At 34.9% G+C, this 14,989-nt stretch overlaps 1 protein-coding gene across 1 annotated transcript in view; it reads right to left on the bottom strand.

The window, feature by feature from the left end:
• The window catches only part of GBE1 (1,4-alpha-glucan branching enzyme 1), a 275,832-nt gene that overhangs the window by 74,453 nt on the left and 186,390 nt on the right, over positions 1-14,989 (bottom strand). Inside the window, exons 9-11 of the mRNA XM_057545311.1 lie at positions 10,887-11,014; positions 6,158-6,256; positions 546-656 (exon numbers count right to left, since the gene is read on the bottom strand). Of these exons, the coding sequence (XP_057401294.1) occupies positions 546-656; positions 6,158-6,256; positions 10,887-11,014 (338 nt within the window). The remainder of the gene's footprint in view (positions 1-545; positions 657-6,157; positions 6,257-10,886; positions 11,015-14,989) is intronic.

Below are 14,989 nucleotides of genomic sequence, written 5' to 3'. Positions count from 1 at the left end.
AGGCTGTGAGTGAGAAGCTTTAACCAAAAGATCTGGGTTGACAAAATTAGCTTTGCCCTTTGGAAAATACCTCGGACTATATTACAGAGGATGGACTAAAATCAAGATGGACAGAGGTCAGGGCGATCAATCAGCAAAAGATTTCAGTGACGGAGGGAAAAAATGATGAAAGCTTGTGAAAAGGCATAAAAGAAAATCTTTAGAAGGAAACCTAAAATGGAAATTAAAATTAACCTGGATTAGCACCAACATTCCTCTCGTGACAACAAAGGAAAACATGTAAGATAACACTTGAAACTGTCATTCACAATCATTTAATTACAGTTTGGCAGGGTAAAAGTGGTACTGCATTTTGAAGCTGGAATTTATGGATCTACAAAATAATTTTAAAATGTTTTTCAAGTATGAATAGTTGTCACATAAAATAGACAGATAACACATTACATTAACTGTATTAAACTATAGAAATTTGTACTGTGATATGTTTATAGGTATGTTAATAAATACAGACAGAGACAGAATGGTTTATACACATATTTATTTACCTGATCATGGCTCTCTGCATAAGCAATGCACTTTTCAAGGCAGCGTCTGTTTGTGAGTGTATACACTATATTGCCCATATCCCAATCTTCATCTTTATATTCTTTAAGTAACTAAATAAAAGACAAAAAATAATTCCAATACACCATTATCATCCTTACTATAAATCCCAGTCTGAGGGTATATACATCATATCAATCCAAATTATTTGAGATGCAGATATAAGCACAGCCACAGAGCAAAAATATCTTTGTCAAAACTTTTACTGAAATCACAGCTTTTATACAGACTATCCAAATGACAGTGGTTTTGCGTGTGTGTGTGCATGTGTTTGTTTTTCTGCAGATGATTTGATCACTGCATTTTAGGATTTTTGTAACCTTTTTCCTCTGTAATAGCTGCTACCTCTTGATTAATGACCACAGTGAAGTGTTGTTGTGCAGTATGTCTCTCCGCAACTTCCACAAGGTAGAGATATACTTGCTACGTTTCTAGGTTTGAATGAAAAAAAAAAATTAGCAAGAATAATGTCTCATTCCATTCTTAAAAAAAAATTAAAACAACTGTTATTTCAAAGTGTAAAGCCTAATTATCATGAAATAATTATCATCTTAACAGACCACACATTTTTGTTTCCACTTCAGTTGCTACTCAGTCTCCAGTGTGGCTTCTGTTCCACTAACACCCCTTCAGTGCAAATGACCTTGCCAAAATCTCAGACTATGATTGTCTCCTAGGTCAGTAATTGCTCTTTCTTAGGCAAATGCTTGCAGTATATGATGATAATGCTGACCCTACCCCTTCCATGAAATGCTTTCCTTCTTAGTCTACCGTTGCAAAACTCTTGATTGTTTTGTTTTGTTTTGCCACCACTCTAGACGTCCTGTAAAATCCCTTCCTCTGCCTATCCTGTAAAAGCTGGTGCTCCTCAGAGTTAATAGCATAAAAATAGCCTGTTCTTTTACTCAATGCATTCTTTCTAAGTGGGTTCATTTCTCTTGTCCAAAAGTGTCAACAGCACGCGGATAGAAGCAGAATTCTAAAATGGCCCTTATGATTCCGGCTCCCTCAGAGTCACATCTTTGTATAATCCTTAACCTGGAGTGTGGGAGGGACCTTTGAATACAATGGGTGCCCTTAGAAGAAATTGTGAGATAATAACAGTAATGTTTTAAGTTGCTAAATTTGTGGTAGTTTGTTACACAACAATAGAAAATTAATGAAGATTTTGGTACAAGAAATGGGGTTCCAGCCTGCTTGTATCTTCCTTTGCACGTTTTTTTTTGGCTCAGTGGAATTCAGAGGTGCTTAGCCATCCTGCGTAATTGCACTGTGAATCACTGAGCACCAGAGGACAGGCTGTATTAGGCAGACTAATGGCCACCCACAGGTGTTTACATCCTAATACCCAGAGTCTGTGAATATGTCACCTTACATGGCAAAAAGGACTTTAGAGATATGTTGAAGTTAAGGACATTGAGATGGGTAGATTCCTGGATTATCTGGATGGGCCGAATGTAATTGCAGGCATCTTTCTTAAAAGATGCCTGAATTGTCAGAGTAAGAGAGAGATTTGAAGATGCTACCCTGTTGGCTTTGAGGATGGGGGAAGGGACCATGGACCAAGGAATACAGGAATACAGGTCCATGCTTTTACAGGCTTTTAGAAGCTAGAAAAGTCAAGGAAACAGAGCCTCCAGAAGGAATGCACCCTTACTAATGCCTTGATTTTAGCTTAGTAAGACCCACTTCAGATTTCTGACTATGTGACAGTAAATTTGTGTTATTTTAAGACACTAAGTTTGTGGTACTTAGATACAGCAACAATTTGAAACTAATATATAGACCTATACAAATATGCCCAATTAAGTTTGACTACTGTGTAAAAACAATTCAATGGAAGTAGGTTCAATGGACTTTTCAACAAATCATGCTGAATGAGTTAGACATCCATAGGCAAAAGAAAAACAGAAAAAAACCCTTACACGTTGACTGCACAAAAACTAACTCAAATGGACTATGGGTTTAAATATAAAAGTAAAACTATAAAATGTTTAATAGAAAACATAGGCGAGTCAAAGAATTCTTAGGCTTGTCACCAAAAGAGATCTCTAAAAGGATAAAAAATGATAAATTGGCCTTCATCAAATTTAAAGGAAGCAAAGAACTTTTGTTCTGTGCAAGTCCACATGAAGAGGATGAAAAGACAAGCAAAGACTGGGATAAAATATTTGTCAACCACATACCCCACAAAAGAGTTGAATCTAGACTATATAAAGAACTCTCAAAACTCCACAGGAAATAAATGATCCCATTAGAAAATGGTCAAAAGACATGAACAGACATTTCACCAAAGAGGATATACAGAAGGCAAATTAGCACACGAAAAGATGTTCATCATCCTAAGCCATTAAGGAAAGACAAATTAAACCCATAGTGAGGTATTTCTGCACACCTGTTAGAATGACTAAAATAAAAAATAGTACAATAGCAAATGCTATTGTTCGATGATGTACAGAAATTGGATCTCACCAAAGTTGCTGGTGGGAATGTAAAATGGTACAGCTACTCAGAAAAATACTTTGGCAGTTTTTTAACAAATTAACATCCAACCACTATAAGACCCAGTAATTGTACTTTTGGGCATTTATCCTAGAATAATGAAAATTTATGGTCATACAAAAATCTGTACACAAATGTTTACAGCAGCTTTCTTTACAATAGCCAAAACCTAGAAACAATCTAGATGTCTTTTAATGGACGAATAATTAAACAAACTGTGACACATCCATGCCATGGGATACCATTCAACAATGAAAAGGAATACACTGAAGTAGAGTCACAGATATAGAAAACAAACTTACAGTTACCAGGGGATAAGTGAGGGAGGGAGGGATAAACTGGGAAATTGGGATTGACATATACACACTACTATATATAAAATAGATAACTAATAAGAACCTACTGTGTAGCACATGGTGCTCTACTCAGTACTCTGTAATGGCCTATATGGGAAACGAATCTAAGAAAAGAGTGGATATATATATATATAACTGATTCACTTTGCTGTACACCTGAAACTAACACAACATTGTAAATCAACTATACTCCAATAAAAATTTAAAAAAAAAAAAGTTGAAAAGGAATAGACTACTGATACATGCAAGAACCTGGATGAAATCCCCAGAGAATTCGACTGAGTGAAAAATGGCAATTCCAAAAGGTTACATACTGTATAATTCCATTTATATAACATTCTTGAAATGAAAAAATTATAGAAATGGAGATCAGATTAGTGGTGGTCAAAAGTTAAGGAGTGACTGGGGGAAGAGGGAAGTGGGTGTGGTTATAAAGGCAACATTTGGGAAACTTGTGGTAGTGGAAGTGTTCTATATCTTGACTATGTCCATGTCACTATCCTGGTTGTGATATTGTTCTATAGCTTTGCAAGATGTTACCATTGGGGAATACTGTTTAAGAATTCACCAGATCTCACTGTATTATTTCTTACAACTGCATGAATATCTACAATTATCTTAATATAAAAAGTGTAATTAAAAAAACTATATATAATGAAAAATACCAGATGCTCAATAAATATTTGGTGGAATTAATAAATGAGTGAATTCAATTAAATACCTATATTACCTTTACATGAACACTTCAGTTATTAGATAATAAAAATGATCAAATAAAATGAAAGAAGATACAGCAAATTTGGCATATTTTAGATAGGCAAATATTTGTTCAGTAAATGACTAAACTAATATGATATCCCAGACTACTGATTTTGAACTCTACAAGTAGAAAATGGTAAATAATTTGCTTTTGAACAGCAAAAACATGAATGAAATCTAGCATTCTAATCTAACGCATACCCTATGTGTAGATAAAATGCATGACACATACATTCTGAGTATAGTTGTCATTTCTATCAATACTCTTGTGTGTTTTATTGACATTTGAAGGGATGATAATCATTTACGGAATATTTTTAAATGCACAAATTATAAAAGGAGAGGAAAATCACTGAGTTTTAAAAAAATATTATTTTAACTCTCTCTTGTCTTATTAACTAAGGCTCCCACTTTGGTGATGAAAAAAGATGTTAAATAATTACATAAAACAGAAGATGATATCTGTCTTCAGAGGCTTTACAATCTACAAAGACAAGATGGCCATATCCTAAACAGAGGACAATACATTTTTTTCTATTTATATGATGTACTGCATAGTACAGTATCTTGAGCATACAAGGTACTGAAATGTTTAATAAGTTAAATTTTTTTTAAAGCCTGACATGATTGCTTAGAGAAGGAAATATCCTACTGTGAGCCATGACTGACTGGGAAATAATTCTAGTTTGATGTACACCTTGAAATATCCTTGAATTTGCCCAAAGACTGATGAAGGCTTTTCAGTAAAAAAAGTAAGATTTGGCACTTGTGAGGGGAAAAAAGTCTGTGTGGAAGATTAGAAATAATAAAAGATGGGGGGTGGATAAAGAACCTTCAACTAAGGTAAGAAACTTGAAGACCACAGCATTTTTTTAAAGTGACAAATACAAAGCAACTTTCCCAGGTATTAAAGTTGGAACACACATTTGTTTGTTCCTTTGATTTCTAAGTCTAATCGCCTCTGTAAAACCCTTGCTTTTCGACCTGACAATGTTTACAAAATCATTATAGATGGAGAAGCGGAAGTTGTGCTGGTAGAGTTTTAATGTCACAGCTGTGCACTGCCCAAATTGCCTAGGGATACAGAAAAGACAATTAAGAGATGATTACAGTAACTACTTCCTTCAGAGTAGGCTTTATGTTTTCTCTATGCAAAGTTAAGCTCTTCTACCGTTGTGATCTCATGGCACCTGTTCATGTCTGTACTAAAGGACTTATCAGAAAGCAATGACTATTTGATACGTATCTGACTCCTTATACATATTCAGCCTATGATTACAGACTTGGCCACTCAGAAATGTTCTACATCAAATCTATGTAACAACTTTAGTCTTTTAGACAAACATAAAATGAAACAAAATATAATCCAAACTACTTGAACTATCATTAAATTTAATAAAATTGTATTAGAAATTATATGCAAGGTGTCATGTATAATTATTCATTCCTAGTGCCTAACACATGGTAAGGGCTTTTAAATGCTAAATGAAGGAATGGATAAATCCAAATCTGTTGAGAAAAAAAACATACTATGAAGCAAGTACTGGGAATTAAGGAGTGACTTCTACATTAATTGATGATTTGCAGGCAGAAATGGATGCGTTGATGAAGTTTAATGTGTTTTAAATATAGAACACCGAACTTTCATATAATTGCATTGATAATGCAAAATTCCATTTACACAGCTAACATTACATCAATCATATTTTCTCTGTGCCTGTATAATGTAAGTGTGAATACTTTAAATTAGAACTTTTAGAAGTTTGAGAGGCACCTTATTAAAAAGCACAAGAAGCAACACACTAATGAGAGAACTTAATACTTCAATTATATCTGTAACTAATGATCACAACCAAGAAATAAATCAAAGAAATAATAAATAAACCAACATAATACATAGTATCCACAGGAAAAAAGAAATTTACATGAAACCTTACCTGGATCCATTTATCTGGAATTGCCATGGCTAATCGATAGTCAAAGCCACCCCCTCCCTGGGAAATTGGAAAACACAGAGCTGGCATTCCTGATACATCCTGAAATAAAGAGCATCAGCATTATCAGTTCAGATTGCTCAAGTTTTTACTATATATTCTTCTGACAGTAAAATCCAGGCCAATGAATACAAACAATAAATAGGGGTGAATACTCGTGGAGTATTTTGGTAGCATAACTGTAAAAGTAGATAAAATTGTGATAGTGTATCTCATTTCCCAATAAGATTTTGTGTAATGCTTTTCATTTCAGGACAAATTTGATCTCTTTTCCTTAGTAGCACATAGAGAACAAAAACTAGTAAAAGTGTTATTGTTGAAACATAGCTTCTTACACTAATTTTTGAGTACTATATTTATGAACTACTGCTTTCATCAAACATAAAAATACATGTGCCATATATCTGTTATTCTTGTTCTCTCTGTATACAGCACGGACATACAGTGTATTTTGTGAGAACTTAGCTTCTGATGAAATGGAAAGTAGAGTTAGCACACTAAGAGCGAAGCAGCAAGATGGCTTTCACTAGAGTCAGTTACACTTGGAAAGGGTCTTTGAGGTTATCTAGTGGATTCTCTTCATTTAGAAGATACAGAAATCGAGGCTTATTGAGGTGAAGGGATCACTAAAGACATGTTTCTCCATGGTAGAGCCAGGACTCAGACATCTGGCCTTTTGACAGGGTCTTCCTACTGTCATGCCACCATTAGATTATCAGTAATCAAATAAATATACAGTCAAACAGATAAGTAAAAAAGTAATGGTACAAGGACCCAGATGCAACAAAATACGTTATTATAACAACTGTGGTAAAATATGGGACAAGTACTAGCAATTCTAACTCCACAATATCTTTCCAATAAATTCTTTTCCTTTGCTCCATTTCTACAGACACTATCTTATTTAACCTACATTACTGTTTTCTTCAACCACTATGTTTCCAAACAAAGTTCCCCATCTCCAGTTTCTCTTTATCCTAATTGCTGCTGAATAGTCTGCTCCTATCACTGCCTGCAAATAGCTTTCAATAGTCAACAATAAAAACCTCAAATTCTTCAATTTAAGATATAATTCAACAAGTATACTTTAAGCGTTGACAATATAGTTCACTATTTGATTGTCGGCTTCCTCGTTCACTGTTAAAATTTAAGATCCATGGAGCAGGACTTTTGTTGCTGTTCCTGACGCCGCTGTCCACTGACATATGCCAGGAATCTAGAATAGTAGAAGAGTCGCTGGCATAAGGCAGGAACTCAGTAACTCCCTGCTGAGTGAATGCATGAAGGTGCTGCCAAGGATTTCAAGATACATAAGACATAATACTTGACTTGCTGGATTCATGAACTAGGACCTAAATGAACATGCACACACATACACTTATCACGAAATGACAATGTGCGTGGCTGTCATAATTGTTAGCTGAAGTACACAGAAAGTGCAAGGAAGAGACCTCTATCTTTCTGTCGTTATTTCCACTACTTCATTTCAAATATTCAATACCTCATCCACTTTGAAACATTTACTCTTCCCTGTGCTTGTCACAAGCTTTTCTATGTGTGTCATCGCCCAAATTCTTCTTTGGATCATCTTCCTTACTTCCTAAGAAAGACTATCACATACTCTGAGCTCTCTGAGACTTAACTGCTTCTTCTTCCACAACACACCTCATCCTCAAACTCGTCCCACAGAAAAGCTGGAAAAAAAGAAACATATGACCTCTCTGGACTGCCAAAATATGTATTAATTGTTTTCTAATGGAAGAGAGCTACAGTTAAATATAGTACATGGTGGAATACATCCATAAGAAAATATTTGTCAATAATATCTTATTTCTACATACTTCCTTAGAGTTTATAAAAGTGAAAAAAGATGAATTAAAAAAAGTGAAAAAGGATGAATGGTTAACAGAAAAGAAACCATTTTAAAAGAATTATATTTATCAAAATATGTCACATTTTCACAGATATGATAGGTATTCAGTTCAACTCCTTATAAACACTGGCTGAATATGTATTAAATCTCAGGCACCTGGGTTAGGCACTGGAATTACAGACACAATGCCTTCCCAAAAGAATTTTCATAAAACCCAGAGTTTTCCTAAGACTGGTGATAAGATGGCATTAAAGATCAAGATAATTTTTCTCAAGAAAACATTAAGGTATAGTCTATATTCGGTCTACAGGTAGTTTTAGCAAATAGTTTGAAAGGAAATAGAATCTGCTAAGAAAAATATTTGGACACCAATTGGTCTTAACTCCTAAATCTGACTCCTAGAAGGCTGCCCCATTAATGCATATGAGATATTTCTAGCTCTCTTTTGGAAGTACAGAGTTAATGACTATTCTTTTAAAATCTTAAAAGAAAAAAAAAATAAGTAAACGTAACGGTCACTAAAATAAATATACTTTAAATATAAAGGGGTTGATGCTTACTGACATAGCATATTAAAATGATCATGTATGTTTCAAATGAAGTTAAAATAGTTTAAATTCTTTTTTTTTTTTTAAAGTATTTGTTTATTTATTTATTTATGGCTGTGTTGGGTCTTCATTTCTGTGCGAGGGCTTTCTCTAGTTGTGGCAAGCGGGGGCCACTCTTCATCGCGGTGCGCGGGCCTCTCACTATCACGGCCTCTCTTGTTGCGGAGCACAGGCTCCAGACGCGCAGGCTCAGTAATTGTGGCTCACGGGCCCAGCTGCTCCGTGGCACGTGGTATCTTCCCAGGCCAGGGCTCGAACCCGTGTCCCCTGCATTGGCAGGCAGACTCTCAACCACTGCGCCACCAGGGAAGCCCCTAAATTCTTTAATATCTAAAAATGACTCATGACTATTCCAGAGGGGGAAAAAGCCTCAGTCATCAAAAAAATATTTTTAATTAATACAGCAAATATAACCATGTATAATAGTAGATATACAGAAAAAAGGCTTCAATTTTAATAACTATCATTATAAATAAATTCAAATTTCTACTACAGGACTTCATGTATAACATTGTATTGCATTGCACTGCATTGATTATACCACATTCCTGTCTTAAAAAAAAAAGTTCATGAGGATCAATTCCACATTTTGAAGAGACTCCCACTAGACAGAAAAGTGATGTATTGAAATTGAAGTAGTTTTCAATTTAAGTAGAATAAATTGAAGACACATCTTGTTTTAAAAATACCTAAAACCAAGTAATATAAAGTAGGCTAAAGTCTCAAAGTTTCCTTGGTAGAAACACTGATAATCAGACAAGAGCTCCCTAGATGATGAAACTATTTTACTTGAAATGAATGGAAAGATCCATGTAACAATTTTAAGTTTCATGTATTAAATAATTACTACTTTTTCTTCAGTACCCACTTCTGATTTGTGCTGTCATTAACTGTTTGTAGTAATTTGTCATATATAATGTCTCGGCTTCAAATTGCCATAAATATAATTGACAAACTAATTATTTTTTTTGATGTTTGACAGATAATATTAAAATATATAAAGACAAAATAAAAGTTTAAAAATACTAATTTACATTAAAAAATATTCAGCACAGAAAGTGTTAGCATAAGTACTAAAAAGACTTATAAGTTATGACCAAATATAGGTAGGTAGAGATTGTGAAACAATACAGAGTATCAAAATGGCATTGTAATTGTGGGGTTTTTAAATTTTATATGAAAATTTACCCCAGGAATTTAGGATCTATTGCTCTATTCCTAGAAGATATTTAGGAGGCAAAAGGTCTCTGTTCTCGATCCAGAGATAAACCAGGAAATCATATCACCTAGTTTGAGATTTGGAGTTTTGAGAAATGATGTATAGAAAAAAGGCTATACAAAAAATAAACACTACAGGAAGGAGACTGTCACTACTGCATTTCATTCCAATGAACAAAATGCCAAAAATGTGAAAATACACCTTAACTCTGACTCTTTCAACAATAGCCTTACTACTCTTATATGCCAACCACTACAGTTTGTATAGAACAGTTTTAACACACTAAGTTCAATTTTAATAATAATTCCTAGTTAGAGGACTCACAAAACCAGAGGGACTTTACTACTAAATATAAATTAGCCTAAGCATTTAACAAACTTCTTAATTTATCAAATTTATCACCAAGAGGGGAATTGTCAATTATGCATATACCGAATTATATCATTACAGTGCAGCTTTGGGACAGTTAATCATGAACCTTCAGTAATCATGAATAACTAGTGAACATTTGGCAATTTGAGAGCAATAACGTAAACAAGAAAGGTAATCGCATCAGAACAAGAGAGGTTTCAGAGAAGCTTGCAGGCAGTGATCCATGCCATCTCTAATGATTAAACCAGAAAGGAAAAAAAAACTTAAATAGCCGGACGCATATTAATATTCAATTCTTTTCTGTGCTGAAGGTCACATGGCAAAAGGACCTGTCCACTGATTAGGGTATTTTACTTTCGAACCACTGGCAGTTTCTTTTTTAACAATGGAATAATGACAAGTAATTAGGGTACACTATCTGCTAATAGAAAAACAGTGAATTGTGAATAATATGCCACCCACACAAGGTAGCTGCACTATAGTCAGGGTATAATTGCACTTATGCAATTATTGACAACATAGAGATTATTCAAATATTGTATGCTGACAAAATGTTCTATTTTAAAGGGGGTCAGAGGGTAGAGATCATTATAGCTTTACCTCAGCTATTGTTATAGAATCTGGATACAGCGTGTGAACCAAATGATTTGCCAACATGATATAAGTCAAAGCGTCTTCATCTACTTGTAGTCCAAAATACTCATGGTAGTCACCGGAAAAATTCTGACCTGGAGAACAGAAAACCAATATGGATGCATCATCTTAGCATGCAAGTCTTAACTCTGCACAAATGCCCCCACCAATTAGTTGGTTGATATCAGTTTTGTTATCATAGCAAAATGTCATGAACCAGCAATTATATGATTTAACTTACAAAAGTACTCCATATCTACATTCAAAGTTCAGACAATACTGCAATTCAATTTTTGTTTTACAAAAAGCAAACAAAAACCCTGTGATTTAAAATTTTAATTTAATTTGAACTGAATTTTACAGCAGGAAAATAAAGTAAAATGATACCAAAGAGGGCTTCCTGGTGGCGCAGTGGTTGGGAATCCGCCTGCCAATGCAGGGGACACGGATTCGATCCCTGGTCCAGGAAGATCCCACATGCCATGGAGCAACTAAGCCCATGTGCCACAACTACTGAGGCTGTGCTCTGGAGCCTGCAAGCCACAACTACTGAGCCTGAGTGCCACAACTACTGAAGCCCGTGTGCCTAGAGCTCGTGCTCTGCAACGGGAGAGGCCACGCAATGAGAAGCCCACACACCACAACTAAGAGCAGCCCCTCTCGTCACAACTAGAGAGGGCCCGTGCGCAGCAACGAAGACCCAACGCAGCCAAAAAATAAAGAAATAAAAGAAATAAATTAAAAAAAAAATGATACCAAAGAGATTCATAAATTTTGTTTTAGATACATTTTTTGTCACACTAAGAGATATTAATGTTAGCTAGCTCCTATTCGATCCCTCTGAAGAAAAGCAAATATGAAAACCATCATAAAATTGAGACATAATGTTTATATTATTTTAAATATGGCTACAATTTATGCAGCATGGTTTTCCTATGATGACAAAAACAGTCTAAAATCCCTCAACTTCTACTTCCTCTTCCCCCACCTCCTGATTTGATTGCTTATAGTATATTTCACTTATTGGTATTATTATACTATGTACTTTATATTCCTTCAGTTGTCTACTCTTATTTTTAATTAAATCTAATTAGTGCTCAATGCCTGCCTTTTTTCCCTCTCATTTCCTATATCTAAGTTCTTTATTTTGGCTCCTTATTTTTCAGTTTGCTGGATTCTATCTCTAAAGGTTATTTTCACAGGTAATTATGGAAGTTTTATTTTTCAAGTTCTTTCAAATTTATCCCTCAATGGCAATTCAAATATTCAATTCTCAAGTAACACTTTCTTTCCTTAAGAATTCTGTAGACATTGCTGTGGCAATACAGTGGCATGAGCCCAGGCATTTTTTTTCGACCATGAAGGTAAATTGTTTTTTCTTCTACATATTACCTGATGATTTTCTCTTTATCATGGAATTTTATAAATTAAACACTGTGTCTTAATGTTAATTGTGTCATCTCACTTTTTTTTCTGGTATATTATGTGTTCTTTTGCTGTGCACATTATTTGTTTCTTTCTTTAATTAATTAATTTTTTAATCAATTTGATACACATTAGTGTATACATGTCAATCCCAACCTCCCAATTCAACACACCATGCCCCGCCCCCCACCACCCACCCCCCACCATTTTACTCCCTTGGTGTCCATACGTTTGTTCTCTGCATCTGTGTCTCAATTTCTGCCCTGCAAACCAGTTCATCTGTATCATTTTTCTAGGTTCCACATATATGCGTTACTAAACGATATTTGTTTTTCTCTTTCTGACTTACTTCACTCTATATGACAGTCTCTAGATCTATCCACGTCTCTACAAATGACCCAATTTCATTCCCTTTTATGGCTGAGTAATATTCCATTGTATATATGTACCACATCTTCTTTATCCATTCGTCTGCTGATGGGCATTTAGGTTGCTTCCATGACCTGGCTATTGTAAATACTGCTACAATGAACATTGGGGTGCATGTGTCTTTTTGAATTATGGTTTACTCTGGGTATATGCCCAGTAGTGGGATTGCTGGATCATATGGTAATTCTATTTTTAGTTTTTTAAGGAACCTCCATATTGTTCTCCATAGTGTCTGTATCAATTTACATTCCCACCAACAGTGCAAGAGGGTTCCCTTTTCTACACACGTTCTCCAGCATTTGTTGTTTGTAGATTTTCTGATGACGCCCATTCTAACTGGTGTGACGTGGTACCTCACTGTAGTTTTGATTTGCATTTCTCTAATAATTAGTGATGTTGAGCAGCTTTTCATGTGCTTCTTGGCCATCTGTATGTCTTCTTTGGAGAAATGTCTATTTAGGTCTTCTGCCCATTTTTGGATGGGGTTATTTGTTTTTTGAATGTTGAGCTGCATGAGCTGTTTATATATTTTGGAGATTAATCATTTGTCCGTTGATTCATTTGCAAATATCTCCTCCCATTCAGAGAGTTGTCTTTTCGTCTTGTTTATAGTTTCCTTTGCTGTGCAAAAGCTTTGAAGTTTCATTAGGTCCCATTTGTTTATTTTTGTTTTTATTTCCATTACTCTAGGAGGCGGATCAAAAAAGATCTTGATGTGATTTATGTCAAAGAGTGTTCTTCCTATGTTTTCCTCTAAGAGTTACATAGTGACAGTCTTACATTTAGGTCTCTAACCCATTTTGAGTTTATTTTTGTGTATGGTGTTAGGGAGTGTTCTAATTTCATTCTTTTACATGTAGCTGTCCAGTTTTCCCAGCACCACTTATTGAAGAGACTGTCTTTTCTCCATTGTATATCCTTGCCTCCTTTGCCATAGATTAGTTGACCATAGGTGTGTGGGTTTATCTCTGGGCTTTCTATCCCATCCCATTGATCTATATTTCTGTTTTTGTGCCAGTATCATATTGTCTTGATTACTGTAGCTTTGTAGTATAGTCTGAAGTCCAGGAGCATGATTCCTCCAGCTCCATTTTTTCCCCTAAAGACTGCTTTGGCTATCTGGGGTCTTCTGTGTCTCCAAACAAATTTTAAGATTTTTTGTTCTAGTTCTGTAAAAAGTGCCATTGGTAATTTGATAGGGATTGCATTGAATCTGTAGACTGCTTTGGTAGTATAGTCATTTTCACAATATTCATTCTTCCAATCCAAGAACATGGTATATCTCTCCATCTGTTTGTATCATCTTTAATTTCTTTCAGCAGTGTCTTATAGTTTTCTACAAACAGGTCTTTTGTCTCCTTAGGTAGGTTTGTTCCTAGGTATTTTACTCTTTTTGTTGCAATGGCAAATGGTAGCATTTCCTTAATTTCTCTTTCAGATTTTTCACCATTAGTGTATAGGAATGCAAGAGATTTCTGTGCATTGATTTTGTATCCTGCAACTTTATCAAATTCATTGATTAGGTCTAGTAGTTTTCTGGTGGCATCTTTAGGATTCTCTATGTATAGTATCATGTCATCTGTAAACAGTGAGAGTTTTACTTTTCTTTTCCATTTTTATTTCTTTTATTTCTTTTTCTTCCCTGATTGCCATGGCTAGGACTTCCAAAACTACATTGAATAATAGTGGTGAGAGTGGACATACTTGTCTAGTTCCTGATCTTAGAGGAAATGTTTTCAGTTTTTCACCATTAAGAAGGATGTTTGCTGTGGGTTTGTCATATGTGGCCTTTACTATGTTGAGGTAGGTTCCTTCTATGTCCACTTTCTGGAGAATTTTTATCATAAATGGGTGTTGAATTTTGCCAAAAGCTTTTTCTTCATCTATTGAGATGATCATATGGTTTTTCTTCTTCAATTTGTTAATATGGTGTATCACATTAATTGATTTGCGTGTACTGAAGAATCCTTGCATCCCTGGGATAAATCCCACTTGATCATGGTGTATGATCATTTTAATGTGCTGTTGGATTCTGTTTGCTAGTATTTTGTTGAGGAGTTTTGCATCTATATTTATCAGTGATATTGGTCTGTAATTTTCTTTTTTTGTAGTATCTTTGTCTGGTTTTGGTATCAGAGTGATGGTGGCCTCATAGAATGAGTTTGGGACTGTTCTTCCTCTGCAATTTTTTGGAAGAGTTTGAGAAGGATGGGTGT

This window comes from Balaenoptera acutorostrata, chromosome 4, assembly GCF_949987535.1.
Source record: "Balaenoptera acutorostrata chromosome 4, mBalAcu1.1, whole genome shotgun sequence".
NCBI lineage: Eukaryota > Metazoa > Chordata > Mammalia > Artiodactyla > Balaenopteridae > Balaenoptera > Balaenoptera acutorostrata.
Note: the sequence above shows the minus strand (reverse complement) of the source record. Positions and strands in the feature narration are given on the sequence as shown.